This window comes from Denticeps clupeoides, chromosome 6, assembly GCF_900700375.1.
Source record: "Denticeps clupeoides chromosome 6, fDenClu1.1, whole genome shotgun sequence".
NCBI lineage: Eukaryota > Metazoa > Chordata > Actinopteri > Clupeiformes > Denticipitidae > Denticeps > Denticeps clupeoides.
Window position 1 is genome coordinate 17,296,774 of NC_041712.1, and position 15,755 is coordinate 17,312,528.

The 15,755-nt window shown below is 41.4% G+C and overlaps 1 protein-coding gene across 1 annotated transcript in view; it reads left to right on the forward strand.

Moving 5' to 3' along the window:
- Window positions 1–7,113, forward strand: part of pdlim4 (PDZ and LIM domain 4) — a 29,296-nt gene extending 22,183 nt beyond the window's left edge. Inside the window, exons 5-7 of the mRNA XM_028984407.1 lie at window positions 719–876; window positions 3,947–4,085; window positions 5,760–7,113. Coding sequence (XP_028840240.1) covers window positions 719–876; window positions 3,947–4,085; window positions 5,760–5,964 — 502 coding nt within the window. The 3' untranslated portion in view covers window positions 5,965–7,113. The remainder of the gene's footprint in view (window positions 1–718; window positions 877–3,946; window positions 4,086–5,759) is intronic.
- Window positions 7,114–15,755: the final 8,642 nt, after the last annotated feature.

Consider the following 15,755-nt stretch of genomic DNA (forward strand, 5'->3'; position numbering starts at 1 on the left):
TCTTCACACAATTATAACCTTCACATTCTGAGAAGTTCTAAGGAAGGTTATGCAATGTTCTTAGAACCTGACAGTTCCCACCACATTATTCTTCATTTTGCTTCGGGTAGCACAGCTCCTTTCTTCCTGCAAGAAGACAGCATTAGAGCCTGACAGGCATGGGGGCAGCAGGATGAAAAGTCCAGAATGTGAATGTATAAATGATGTTCTTGAATGCTGCGAAAGCCCAGGGAGTTTGTTTTCAGACTTAATTAACATTTTGACACTATTATTTTAAGTTCCTTCAGAGCGTGTGAATTATTTGTGCAGCATTGCGTGCTGGAATAATTGCGCCGCTGCTCTTCATGAATCTTTGTGGTGGTAATTTATAAGCAGCGGTTTAGAGCAAAATTGCTCTTTTGGCGCGCTATTTACCGAAAAAGGGTCTGAAAAGCTTACTGCTGGTTAGTGGATGGGCGGCTTTATGATGATGTGACCTAGATTCAGCATTTCCCCATGACCTCACTGTCTTAGCTTTTTCATGTGCAAACACACGGCAAACAGTGTGTATAGTTTATGTTTTACAATTTACACTTTTAAGCAAAGGCTGCAACATAAGTCTGACGTAGTCCTTTTCTTACAGTATTTGAACTCAAATAGTTCAAACCATTGTGTCATCCTCTCTGGCCATCTGTGTTGTGTTGGCTTGATCTGAATTTTTTTTTTTTGTCTTTTTTAGTCCAGAACCCCCTGCTCACTCTCCCAACGGCCGGAATGGTTTTGACATAGAGTCTGATGTTTACAAGATGCTCCAGGATTACGAAGAGCCGATCTCTGAACCCAAGCAGTCTGGATCGTTCCGCTACCTGCAGGGAATACTGGAAGCGGAGGACGGAGGTATCAGCACACATCATTTAACTTTTATTTATCTTTCTGTCCTTGGGGCTGTGTATGTGTATTTGTATTTGTGAGTGTGTATTTAAGCACGAGAAATCGTGCACACAAACTCACACACACTCACATTTTTTTAGGCACATATAATATTGTACAGGCCATTGATAAATGTATTTAGTTATTATAATTTTTTTGTTATTTGTGCTTTTCTCACGAATGATTTACAGCTTGTTCCAAAGCATTCGTGAGCTGAGGCACAGTTTTCACTGAGGGATTTGGACAGAAATATGCAGAAAAACAGCAGCAAACTACAGATTTACTTACTACAGCTGCAGTAAATCTAGATGTGTTTGCTCGCATATTACTTCACAAGTTGTCACCTCAGCCATGTTATTTTACAGAAAATGTGACTTTAGCGATCGGCTGCCTATTATAAGTGCCGCGAATGATTTCAGCTCTTAAGCCTGTTACATCAATAGCAGCAGGTTCCTTCAGATGTGCCGCCAGCATGGCAGAAGACCACTCCTGAATAAGCCGCGTTGAAAGGCCACTCTTTCGAGGTCACTCTGGCTACGAGGCCACCGTCCCAATAATGATTTTTATCTTGCCGCTAAGTGTTTGCAGGTGTGAGAGGAGAGATGGGAAAGGATACAATTTTAAATAAGAATCGTAAGATGCCTCTTTGCACATTCTCCACTTTTGTTCCTTTGTGTGTGGACTGCTGCTGTCATTTGCTACCCTCCCTGAGATCTTCTGAGATCTTGTACACATATATATATGGGTGAGACCAGTGGAATATAGAAGGCCCATAAATCATCCAAAAATGCACTGTTATATAATAGGGCCACTTTTCAGAAGAATTGCATTAAATAACTTTTTTACAGCTAACGTTTTTACTTAGTTTAATCCTACAAAAAAACTTTCCAGTGAAGTGAAATTAATACGGGAACAGCAAGCAGCTGAGCCTCTTTTTGGTCTTTCTAATATCATTGCATTGTGTCTTCGGCTCAGATTGCCATGTCTGGGTTTTCTGATTTTCTACAAATGCTTCAATGCTGGGGCTTCATGGGAGACTTGAGTCCATTTGCCAAATATAATTTACATTTATATTTACAGCATTTATCAGACACCCTTATCCAATAGGCTACTACCACCCACGGTGGTAATTTAAATTATTCTGATACACAAGTCAAATAAAATCCAATGTGATTTCACAGTACAACAAGCATCTAATGATGGTCACTAAAATGATTTTTTTGTATTATTATTATTATTATTAATTCATTTTCATTAAATATGATGTATTTTATAAACTTGATATTAACAAGATATTAATGTGCAAGGCCACCTCCCACATTCTCAAATTTTTCCTTAATTACTGGCTCTCAGTGAGTCATTGAACATGCTGTTGTGCTTAAGACAAGGACTGAAATAGGTCTGAAAGAGTGATGTCTTGCGGAGAATCCCTCAACCCAGCTCATTTCCGGAGTTGACGGGCTGGCCTGCCAAAGTGAATGATGAAATGAAAGGCTTCTGTTCTATCTCTGTCTAAATGGAATAAATGTGGAGGACGGCGGCAATGTCCTTCCCCCTACGGATGTCTGCAGAGTCCTGACGCTGAGGTCGAGTGCAGCCAAGCACATTAGCCAGGATGTTTGGATAATTTCCTCCAAAGCTGTTCTAGTGAGGATGATGTATGCATGGAAAGCACCTCACACAAACATCGCGGGGACATCAAAAGTGGGAGATTCATGATCCCCTTTTGCATTATGTTTGATACTGATGCAAGATGTTGTTTGACATCAGTCTGTCTTTGCCAGTACCTAAGGCTGAGTCTGGAGCATTAAACACTTATTGTTGTGTCTCATCTAAGATAAGGGAACAATGGCAGTGCAATAACAAAATGCCAGGCTGACGATGTTCCCACGTCGGTGCAAATCTTTGTCCAAAATGGTGTGGGTTGGCGCCACTGATGTAAGTACCTGGCTTTACTCATTCAGGAGCACATACCTACGCTTGGCACACCCTCAAATCATCCCGTGGAGAGCGAGCAATCACAACGCTTGGCCTTCATTTGTTTGTTTCGCCACTGTACTGCTTTCACTCTAGCAACAACCGGCCTTGACTTGCTTAGCTAATTGGTGCTGATCTGTGCCAAACCTGGCGGCTCATTGGCATTTCCCAGCGTGTTAAGTCTCAGACTGACCTGATGCCCTTTGCCCAGTCAGATAATCAGTCCTACAACAATAAATTGGCCATGATGGAGAGCCACGTATTCCCAAATAAATGTTGGTGAGTTGTGTAGTCTCTACTTTCTGTCACTCGTCTACACATGCACAGCCATAATCTTATCTGTTATTTTGGACTGGGATTCTTAATCATTGTTGGTATAATTATGCATGCACTTTAATGTACTTTTTCACCTTTTGAAAACTGCCACTGCATTTGGATGAAATTATTTAATACATGAAATTATTTTAGCCCACTTTAAACCCACTTGGTCATTAAATAATAGAAATGGACATTTGTTTTCTTTTGTTTGTAGTTTTTTAACAAAATACAAACAAAAAAACAATTAATTTATTTTGAATGGTTATTATCAGTATTGAAATGAATCTGATTACACTAGGTGGCTGGAGACCATGTTAGAGACGACAAATGAAGAGCACTAGATGTGCAGAGTTGTACGTGAGGACTAGACATGCGCTCATTCTGTTGTTTTGCACATTACCATCATATCAGTATGGTGATAAATGCTAATTGCACTTCTTGGAGTGGGCGCTAGCTGAGTCACAAATTGTGTGTTGAAGTATTGGCCTGCATTAAGTAATGTTGTGCGTGTGTAGGAATAATAAGGACTGTCTCCGCAGCAGACTGATGGATGATCTGTGTATGTGTATAGGTGTCCGTCCAACAGACAGAGAGATGGAGTGTGTGTGTATTTAGGTGTCTGTCCAACAGACAGAGCAATGTGGTGTGTTTTGCCTACTTCACGGTGTCTCTCAAACAGGCAGTGTGGGATAAGCAGTGCATGTGCACTAATGACACTCCTTGTGTGTGTTTGTGTGTACAGGTGTGTCTCCAACAGAGAGAATGAGAGGTCTGCGCTCCCCAATTAGGTCTCCAGTCCCCAAACTTGGCAGCCCCATACCGGGACCCTTACCTGGCCTACAGAAACTCCCGCAGTGCACACGTTGCGGAAATGGCATTGTGTGAGTACACACATTAGGCCTGGCACAGTTTGTACATCTTCACAACACAGTAGTTCCATGATCCATTCAGAAAGCCAACTGACAGTGTTGTGCCATTTCACGGTGAAAAACAGCTAGTTCAAAGTGAGGTTCAGCCAAAGGAAAATGTGATTTCTAAACTAGAATCACCCTGATAGAAGACATTTGACGGATGTATAATGAGATAAAAATATTGTCATATTTGGTAAATAGGGTAAATGGACAAAATGCTCTAGAAAATACTCTAATTAATAATAAACAAACAAATATCAATAATTCTTCAGTTACCAGCAAAAACAAAGCACATATGTATGTACAATAATTAAAAATATCCGGGTAGACTGTATCACACCTCATTGTAAAACTATATTTACATGTTTTTACACTTTTTTTTTTTTAAACAATTTTTAACAACTTGCTTTAAGGTGGAATTAAAACCCTACCTTACAATTACACTCTTTCACCTAACACACCTGTACAAACTGAAACACGCACGAACAAGCTCGATCAATCTTTGATTTCAAAGACACACTCCCCCATATCTCTTTGACGTCCGGATAAATTACGATCAGTTCTTTTAATCATTACCTGTTGACACACCCCTCCCTTACTCAGGGACTCTGAGCCAAAGGTAATTCCCTATTATTGCCTCGCAGCAAAACAGTGATATCATTTTGCAGGGTTAGGGCAGCACAAAGACGGCGTTGTGATCGTTTTAGCATGTGGCAGCTGAGCCTGAGGAACCTCCGGCTTACAGTAGCTCAAGCCCCACTGCCACCGCCTGGGAAGCCTGTTAGGCTACTGAGCCAAGTGTGACACACGAAAATAAGGGTCTTATCAGAGCCAAGCCAGACAGAAAGAATTACTCGGTATTATTGAAAGAGACAGAAACCACACATGCCAAATGGTTCATTTAACTAAAGTGTGCAGAACCCGACTTCCTTTCTCTCGCTTACGTTACTGTTAACATTACAACTGCCAGCACCTTGAATGAAGCACTGTGTTTGCGTTACTAATGTCAGTGTTCAGAGGTTGGAAACTTGTTTGGAAAATTATTGTAAATCATTACGACCAGATAGATTAAAGATTAAAATTAGACCAAATGCATTAATCATTGCAATTAATTTATAAGCATAAAAAAACAACGTGTTCATGTCCTGTGTGGGGTCAGACCTATGGCACAGAGGTGAAATCAAGACAATCATTACATAAAATTGGAGACAGATAGTGAATCAAATGATTCTGACCTATTTAGAAAAGTAATTGGCATTACATTTTATTTACTCTCTTTAAAAAATAACCAGATCATCTCATGGTCATTCTCAGCCTGAGCCTCTTTTCCAAGCTTGCCTTGTTTTAATTCGGATTATTGCAAGCTTTCATTTTAAGAAGCAGTCATGATTTATCCTTATTTAGTAACATTTTATTGAGATCACTTATTAGAATTGAATTAATCTATAAATTACAATAAGATTTTGGTTTGAAATCTGAAGAAAAAACGGCTGCAGAGCATGTTTTTCCCCATAAGCAAATTTTTTAAAATTGCCATTATTACACTATTCATATTTATTATATCGTTTTTTCATTTCTGTACATGAATATTGAAATACAAAATGAAGCATCCAATGATTTCTGGCTGCTCATGTGTGTTTGCAGAGGTACTATAGTGAAGGCGAGAGACAAGCTGTACCACCCGGAGTGTTTCATGTGCGACGACTGCGGCCTGAACCTGAAACAGAGGGGCTACTTCTTCATCGAGGACAACCTGTACTGCGAGACCCACGCCAAGGCCAGAGTGCAGCCGCCCGAGGGCTACGACGTGGTGGCCGTCTACCCCAACTCCAAAGTCGAACTGGTCTGAACCCCGCTGTCCACAAAGCCCCCCACGCATTTCTCACTTAACTCCCAAAATCCCAGCACCAATAGCCAAACTTCACACTGCACATCCCAGCTGTCTCCGGGAAAGGAGGAAGCGAGAGAAACAGCCAGAGAGAAAAGTTGGAGAAGGTTTTTGCCGAGGTCGTGTTTTTTTTTTTTTTGCACTTACAGCATTAGCCTTGTTGTTTTGGAATGGACTCTAACTTCTTTTTTTTTCAAAACCTGCTGATATCACTTTGACTTATCTGAATTTTTCAAACTGGTGGGAAGAGTCCCGTGTCAACATGAGGCATTCTGGACATTTTCATCCTCAAGGTGTCCCCATACTGTAGGGCTGTAAAGACTTTTAGGTATTGGAATGAGGGATGGCTGCCAGAGCCTTCTGTGTAAAAGGCAGGTTCCTCAGTGCTTTTCTCAATGCCCACCTTTATCACATCTGTTCAAACACATTCCAGTGGCGCTGCACTGAGCCTGCTGGCTCAGCAACGCAGCTTTTACACCGCTGCACAGAGTTAAGACACTAGGCCCTGGAAATAAATGGCTTTAAAGCAGCCTGTGACCCTGTGAGCATATGGAAATGATATTCGTTTGTTTTAGGGAGGTTTTGGCACATTTCGCAAATACTGTGCGTGATGGCAGAAGACATGTTTTGAAGATTTTTTTTTAATCATTATTAAACAAAAGTCCAGTTGGAAGCCAAAAGCAACCCTGCCTAAAAGAAGTGATTGAACTGAACTTTGGCCATGCGATGGAAATGACTGGAATGTATGTGCCTTGTTCAGAGAAAGAACAATTGCATGTCTAGTTAGTTTTAAAAAATGTTTAAGAATCAGAACTAATGTTTTACTGCAGTGATTCTAACATGAAACAGGAGTAGATTGTAAATGATGTTATACGTTAAACGTTTGTTAAGATTTGTACATACTGTATGTGTGTCCCTCTGGAGGTCGTACAAAACACATAATTTCCTCACTTCCTCTGTATGGCCATACTGTATAACTGCTAACTGATCACATAGAGGAGTTGTCACAAACCTTTTAACTTATTGCCAGGCCTGCACACGTTTTGCTCTTCTGTCTGTTTTCTTTTTTTTATATATATATAAAATTAATAAAGTGAGGGAACAACTAAAGCCCCAACAATGTGTGCACTTTTTTTAATCTCTGCCTCTTCTAATTGCCATGAATATTGTTGTCATTATCATAATTAGTAGTATTTGTATTACATTTTAGATGTTTTATCCATTTCTTTTATGAATCATATTTTAGTGCAACTACCCTGCCCTGCACTGACAGGCATTTAAGATGGCAACTTAAATCCTAAGCGTGCAGTGAATACCTTTTAATTCCTTAAAAGCTGCCACTGTGTTTCAGACTGTCAAGTTATTGGCCTGTATCACAATTTACTGAGATTGCGGAGATTATTAAAACTGGGTTAAGGAACTGTCCAACCTGGTAGGTGGAAAACATCATCTCTTTGAAAAAATAATGTCATAAAAAATTGTCTGTAGGTGTTTAGATGGTGAAAATATTTCCACATGCACATTCAGAGGATTGGAACTAAATTACTTTGTGGAGTGGAGTCTGAGCCTGAATTTGACAAGTTGAATTTGAGCAGGCTGCATAATATTATTTGTTGCTTGTTATCATTATACTCTGAAATTAATTACAGTAATATTGAAAGGAAAAATATTCAGAAATATTGATTTTCTTTAGTTATTGAAACAGTGTTTGGAATTCAAAGGCTGATAAAATTTCAAAATATGATGAAAATTGGCTACAGTTGGAAACTGAACTGTTTAAGATGGATTATTAGTAATACTTGAATTGTTTATTTATTTATATTTTACTATTTTGTACCTTTGTACTCAGATGGGCTATAGCAGGGGGTGCATCACTTTTGATAAAAATATAACTAAGGACACTATTGATATAGTTGTTAAAAAAAAAACTAAAATATGATTTATCTGAGTACCCAAGTACTCTGTGAAAAAATTTCATACAAAAATATATGCTAGTAGCAGCCCTAACTCTAGAGCAATGGAAAATGGAAAAAAAATAGGCAAGTGGTCTGTTGAGTCCAGATGGAGCCTGTTGCAGAGTGACTGGTGCATCTGAATAAGAAGGGAAGAGCAAGAAGCAATGCAGCCATCATGCACCGTACCAGCCTGTGGTAGCTTAAGTTGGGCTCAGCAGCATTTTAATAAAAAAACAAAACTAGCTGAAAATAGCAAATGACCACACTTTTCCGCCATATGTCCATCCTGGCGGTATGGACATATTTCTAGACAGCAAGGTTTGGACTGATCCACCTCTGATTGTGAACGAATGGTTCAAGGTGCATAAAATCTCATTGAAAAATCCATTCAATATTCTACAATAGAATTGTATTCTAATGTTGTGACATCATACTATCTTATCAGTAAAAATGGCACAGAGAACGCATGCTGTAATACATTTTTTTCTATTTTAAAATTGTGGTATTGTGGCATGTAACCGTGTAGTTTGAACTTTGCTTTGGAAAAATATATAAGGTGTAAAACACTCATTAAAAAGCGTGTGGCTGACGTTGCACATTTTTTTCCATCTGCAGCCTGACAGGGTGAGGGACCCCCAGCGCCTCGCTCGCCCGGGCCCTCTTTGGGGGAGCGAGTGTAAACCCACAGGGCCCTCTACAGCGCCGTCTTTTACTGGCCAGGCCCATTGTGTTTTTTTTACTCCCAGCCAGGCAGACTCCCTAGACAGTCTCAAATCGTTTGCAACGACGTGCCAGAGCACTAAAATCAACACTCGTCCATCACATGCACCCTAATCCCGAAAAAACAGTTTAAACAACGCGGTGCATTTGGAGTCGCTGGTAAAGAGAGTTCGGTGGGGACCTATTTGTGGCCAGCTAAAGGAGAAATGTAACGAGCTGTCAGTGATGGGCAGGTTGACATAATCAGAAACACCCCTCAAAGCGCGGCCATCGTACCTTATTAAACCGTCTCAGTAACCACTCGGCCACAGCAGGCAACTGCAGAGTCGCAGGAAGGATTTGCTCGGCATGAGAGAGCAATGTAGCAGGCGGGGCGTGACTCCTTTCTTTTATGGGGGCTTTCAGCCATCGTCTTAAAAGCTCCTGTGTAAAGTTTTCCAAAGATCGACACAAACACTGTTTGACTTTTGAATGTGTATAGAATCGCGGCGACAGGAGCAAGCACCTAATAGGCCTTCTTTCAGCTAAACGGATATTTTTGTGAATAAAACACTCACCTGGAGTGACTTAAGAACAAGCAATTCAGTTGAAGCAATTCACCCACATAGAAACATTTCTTGCATGAGTGAAATGCAAACAGAGTCAGCAATGGGGCTACATAGTGGGGCTTCAGTCGGGCTTGTCTGCTGAGTACTCACTTAACTTTACCCAATGAGTATTGTAACAGATGATAGCATTATGACTTGCCATTAAAATACAGTAGAGTAGGTCTGTATACATAACTACCTACATTACAGGCCAAAAGTTTGGACACACCTTTTCATTCAATGTGTTTTCTTTATTTTCATGTCCATTTACATTGGTAGATTCTCACTGAAGGCATCAAAACTATGAATGAACACATGTGGAGTTATGTACTTAACAAAAAAAGGTGAAATAACTGAAATAACATGTTTTATATTCTAGTTTCTTTGCTCTGATTACTGCTTTGCACACTCTTGGCATTCTCTCGATGAGCTTCAAGAGGTCGTCACCTGAAATGCTTTTCCAACAGTCTTGAAGGAGTTCCCAGAGGTGTTTAGAACTTGTTGGCCCCTTTGCCTTCACTCTGCGGTCCAGCTCACCCCAAACCATCTCGATTGGGTTCAGGTCCGGTGACTGTGGGGGCCAGGTCTCCACTTTTTGTTAAGTACATAACTCCACATGTGTTCATTAAAAGTTTTGATGCCTTCAGTGAGAATCTACCAATGTAAATGGACATGAAAATAAAGAAAACACATTGAATGAGAAGGTGTGTCCAAACTTTTGACCTGTACTGTATGTGGTGACAAATACATTCCTTATATGATTTATTACTATAATTCAACTGTACTGGACTGAGATGACTATCCAGTAACAATACAGTGTGTTCAATTTGCTGATTGAGAAGGGTTTTGGTGGGTGAGAGAACGCTGTGCCTGTGACTTAATGCCAGAGCATTTTCATACACAGCAATACACAGTATTCCTTCTGTGACATTGGATCGTGATTCTGAGAATCTTTATGCTTGAGCTATACTGTATATCCTTATAGTAAGTTTGTTTTAGATGAGTTTGATAAAGAAGATGAATGCACTGTACAGCAGATAAGAGGGGGGGTCAGATAGGATGGGGGGGGGGGTCAGAACGTTAAGTGAGAGACAGACCCTTGTGCCGTATGGAAAGAATTCCCTGTGTTTCAACATGTCTCGCTTTCCTCTGTAAACATGGCACTCGGGAGGAGAGTAAACATTTCACTCCTCTCAGTAACAGCCTGTGTTGTGTTACTCGGCCTGTAGCCTCGGCTCCGCTCCGCTCAGTGACCCTCTGGATAAACACATGGTGAGATGGACCTCATGGCCTGAAGTTGCAGAACAGTTGCAAAACAACCCACTCCCAAGGACAGCTCAGGTTTTGTTGTTTTAAGTAGGATAAAGGAAAGATGGAAAGAATTTAAAAGAAAAATTGGACTCACTTGTGCCACATTGGTTTTGTACTGAGTGCTAACACCAAACCAGGAAACACCATAGCAGACATCTCGTCTTTTCTCTTCTACTATTCATATTAACTATGCACTGATCAGCCATAGCAGTTTTGAATCGGTCCCCCATTTGTCACCAAAACAGCCACGACTCCACTAGAGCTCTGAGGGTATCTGGCTACAAGCTCTCAGTAGTAACAGATCATGTAATTAGTGAAGAGGTGCCTCCATTACTTGGATTGACCACTGCAGACCAGGAATATCCCTTTAAATAGGTCGTTTCCTTGAACAGTGGGCAGCCATCGGTGTCTGGGAAATGGTTACTCACTCATTTGTAGATCAGCGGCATCTTAATGGGTGGATTTGAACCTGCAACCTTCCTGTTACGATTGCACTTCTTCAGTTGCTAGGCCACCACTGCCAGTTGCACAGGGGAATTGGTGTCACAGAAATATTATGCTAAATAAATGCTAAGGACAAAGAACGATCCTTAGAGGCTGAGGGTTTGTAAAGGGTAGACAAAAAGCTGGATAGATCCTTGGCCTGGAAATACTGGTTATAAAGTATTTACACAATTGAAATGTAAAATTAAACCACATAGACTACACTAGTTAAAGTTTGAAATGTTCTTGGAATCGTACAATGCAACATTAAGTTTTGGTGTCTGGAAAGCATTGAATGTCTCTTTTTTTTTTATCTCAGACAGAAACGAAAGATGATTTTTCTTCCACTGACGTGGATTGATCCACATACGGTACCAACATGTTGCTGTCTTATGGGTGAGGTTTGATTTGCGTTCGCCTGCTGCAGGATTGGCCCTGGTAGCCAAGACTGTGAGCATCTCTCTGTGATCTAAACACATGTGTGCCTGTCCTCCACACAGGCACTCGTGATCACTGTCCTCGAGACGCAACAATAAGAGCCTCCATTCATACAAGGGAGTACTTCTTTTGGACACCTAGAACACCACGAGCACATTCAACTGTTAATTACTGGTATCATTTTCATTTCTTACACGTTTGTAAAGGACAAATACAAATTTGTATTATTTTTATAATAAAAATTATTTTTTATTTTATTATTATTAATATAATTTTTCTTCTTAGAGGATGAGTGGCAGGGTGGCAGTAGCCTATTAACCAAAGACCACAAAGTCACAGGTTCAAACCCCATTTAGTACCATTGTGTCCCTGAGCAGGACACATAATCCTGAGTGTCTCCAGGGGGACAGTCCCTGTAACTACTGATTGTGAATGAGTCATAATTTCTCATAATCCAACCGGTTGGAATATTACATGACCCCAGAGGAGAAAGGAAGTAGGAAAGCCCAGCTCAGCGGTCCAAAACATGACGACAAAAAGCTCCAGTTAGTTAGACTTCCGAAAACAATGTGCTGGCAAGGACAGCAAGGCTCAGAACAACACCTTCCTTTCAACCCAACAGTCCCCTGCCGGCGTCCTCGCTTTCCTTCTCTCCCACTGGGAACAGCGTGGCGGGGCATGTTTTTCGACGTTTCCATAGTGACACTAGCCTATCAGGCTTGTGAGGCCAGCACCAGCCCATCAGAGCCACAGCTTGGAGCTCTTCACCTCACCCACAGTCAGTCACAGACCCCACCCATGCCCACCCAAAGCCCATGCCAAGGGGTCATGTCCAGGCCATGCTCAGCTGAAACTTCCTTCCCCGAAAAAGCAGTGCGGTCGTAAGAATTAGTCATTAAGCTCTAGGTTTCTCTTGGCTCCAAACCAGGTCACATGGACAGTTTAAGTGCTCTGAGCATGCTCTGTCTCTCATGATTTACTCAGCCATTCAATTCAATTTTGAGAACTTTACAGGCAACTGTTGGAAATATTTGAACTGTTTAAAACAAATTGATTCAAAACACCCACAGATCTGCTGACGATTTGACGTAAAAATGGTTTTTACAGCAAGCGTTGAAAATGGAATGTTTTCTCAGATGCTCTTTCAGAATGACCAACCATCACCACATCTCATCCCAAAAGCTCCTCTCAAATCACTCGGGCCGGGTAAATTATAGCGCAGCGAATGTGACATAATCGCAGAGTCATGTGCAGATGTTCCTGCTCTCCTTAAACACAGCCTGAGTAAAACCAAGTCTATATATTATGTTGTTAGAAGGCACAAGGTCTACGTGAGTCAGTGGCATGTGGGTGTGATGCATGGCTCCTCAGTGGGCATTGAAACTTTGTCCCAGGCACAGCAAACCCTACATGGTATCAATGCCTTCATGATGTCCTAGATATTTACAGAATGTTACAAGGTATGGGGTGACTTAATGTGTGTCTCCTTCCAGCTGCTCCCATGTTCCTCAACCAGAGCGACTTACAATCAGTAGTAGCAGGGACAGTCCCCCCCCTGGAGACACTCAGGGTTAAGCGTCTTGCTCAGGCACACAATGGTAGTATGAGGGGTTTGAACCTGGGCCTTCTGGCTCACAAGCAAGTGTGTTACCCACTAGGCTACTACCAATCGGTCTGGTTGTTTTATGCTGGATGCCATTCGTGCTGCAACCCTCCCAGAGCCAGCAACAAGACACACATCGTCACACATGTCCCCAGTGGCTGGGTAGCATAGGAGGATTCAATATGGAATCTAAAGTAGTGTCATCTCTTTTGATTGATGTCTCAGTGGTCCGTCACTCAATGTGGAGTAAAGGATTGGCAGACGTAGCAGGAATTTGCCTGGAGGGATTGGCTACACCTGCTGGCACAGGTGTTCAACAGTCAAAGCGGTCTGACAGTCAACAACCTCCACATAGGCTCTAAATGCATAAAAGATGGAGAAATCGGAACAGTCATATTCACTCTGTGCTGTCCGAAAAAAAAGAAAAAATTCTATATACAAAATTGCGACCCCTCAAAAAACTGTTACTTCCCACTTGAGCAGACTCACATGAAAACCATCGCAAATCAAATCCATATCCTTCTTCCCTTTCTGTCCTTCTCACTCACTCACGTGACTCTCCTTTCATTACACCACAGTGGGTGTCTGTTAAATATTTGTATGAGACTGAGGTTCTCCCATCATGCTCCTCAAGTTATACACGGTCTCAGCAGGACAGCTAAAGACGAGCATATCTTCATATCTGAAAAACAAAACACGTATTGATTTCAACTGCTTGGGTTTCCGAGGAGGAGTCTCCAGAGCTTGAAATGCACACTGATTGGAGCAAACCGCCACAAAAAGAAAAAATCAGGAAAAAAGCAGTCAAATTCTGTGTTCTATATTGAAGCTCATGAAAATGCGCCGTCTTAAACTTCAGCATGTGAAGGTTTTGCCGAACCAGAAGGATGAAGGGTTTTGTGGGCAGAAATTACTGCTAGCTGGTGGGTAGATGTTTACTATGGGACTTCTATAAAAGTGTCTATCCCATTCATTTCACCACCAGTACCAGAACGCAGTTCCTTTGCTCATGCCAAAAAGCTAAATTTGGGGTCTAGTTTAGGGTGCACCTCCACTGGTTTAACACACCATGGTTGCCTTGATTGTTGACTTGGGTTTGAACTTTCAGATTCCAAACAAACCTTGCAGTAAACACTGGCCTAATGGATCTGTGAGCTTAATTTGACAGCAATCACAGTTGGAAATGTAGGTTAAGGAGCCCATCTGTGCCTCTTGAAGGAAATGGTATGCACTGGGAAAGTAAGAACCCAAGACGTAAACCCACAGATTATTATTGGGAGGCCCGTCCTATAAAGATGGTAAATTATGGATGCCCGACTTGGTACCTAGTAATCACCCGAACACACTCAGTATCCCTGAATGTCCCATGTCCATGATGTTTGGGAGGGGTCCACTCACAGCAGTCTTTCATGGCTGCCCACTGCTCACTAAGGCTGATAGGTTGCGTGCACCGTGTGCTGTGCTGCAGTATTTCACAATGCCAACCACTTCACTTTCTCAAAAATCACAAGCAGTTTGTCTCAATGGGCTTTGACAGGCCCTATTGTTGATACCCCCCACACTTTGACCCTTTATGAACAAAAGGAAAGATTCTGCTAAACTGCTGCAACTACTTTTTACTCATTTTAATAAATCTCAATGGCTATTCACAACAAGAAAATCTTCCCAAAATATCAAATACAAGATCGCCTTATCAGGCAACACTGTGTGTTCTGCCTCGTCTTCTGTTTATTTAAAAGTTGCAAATATATCTCCAAATGTGTTTGATTATTATCATTCCTAAATCTAATAGTTATCCCGTGCCTACAGTTCTCATTGAGGCATGCCTGACACAAGAAATGAAATTAACTTAAATTCATTTTAATAATTTGTTACATTTTGCATTCAGGTTATTTCATACAGAAATCAAATTTCTAAATTGTGAGTTCAAAATGGCAGACAGGTTTAAAATGGGTTAAATTTACCAATGTGCTGATAAGACCGAGGTAAGACACACAATACAACTGGGTGGGAGAAGCTTGAGCCGCCCATTTTTTGATAAGTGCCTTGCATTGTTTTTCAATGCCCCAAGGCACAGAGCTGCTGAAGTCCCGTCAAGCAGCAACCTCTCTCATAAGCAACATTCCTGGACCTTGAACCTCCATCAGCCACCATCAACAAAATGAATAAAAGCAGGGCAGATACCCGCATGGAAAGACGAGGCTGGGTTTCCCTGTTTGGGAGGCCGATAAGCTTGATTTATGAAGGAAAAGCCCCGTGGTGTGATCTTGGCCAGAGCTGCAAGTATTGTTCCGCATGAGTGGACAAGATGGTTTGGCCATCAACATGCCGTGTCCCAGATTGGCCTTTGACACTGAATCTCCAAGTTTGTCTGCTGTGTCAACACCAGACGCCAGGACTGAACCCACAATTTCCAATAAACCTTGACCTCAACGACCCAGCACAGCATAAACATTTTCTACGATGCTTAAAGCAGTCATTTTTATCTAGAGACATAAACAAACGGCCTTAAAGTCAGACATTGCTTGTTGTTTTATGTGTGTTTGTGCAAGTTTTTTTAAGTAGGTTTATAGTTCCCAGTCCATTGGAGGAGGTCTGTTTGTGCGGCCTGACGGGTTAAAATATAGCAATGCAATCTCAAGCATCAAGGGAGAC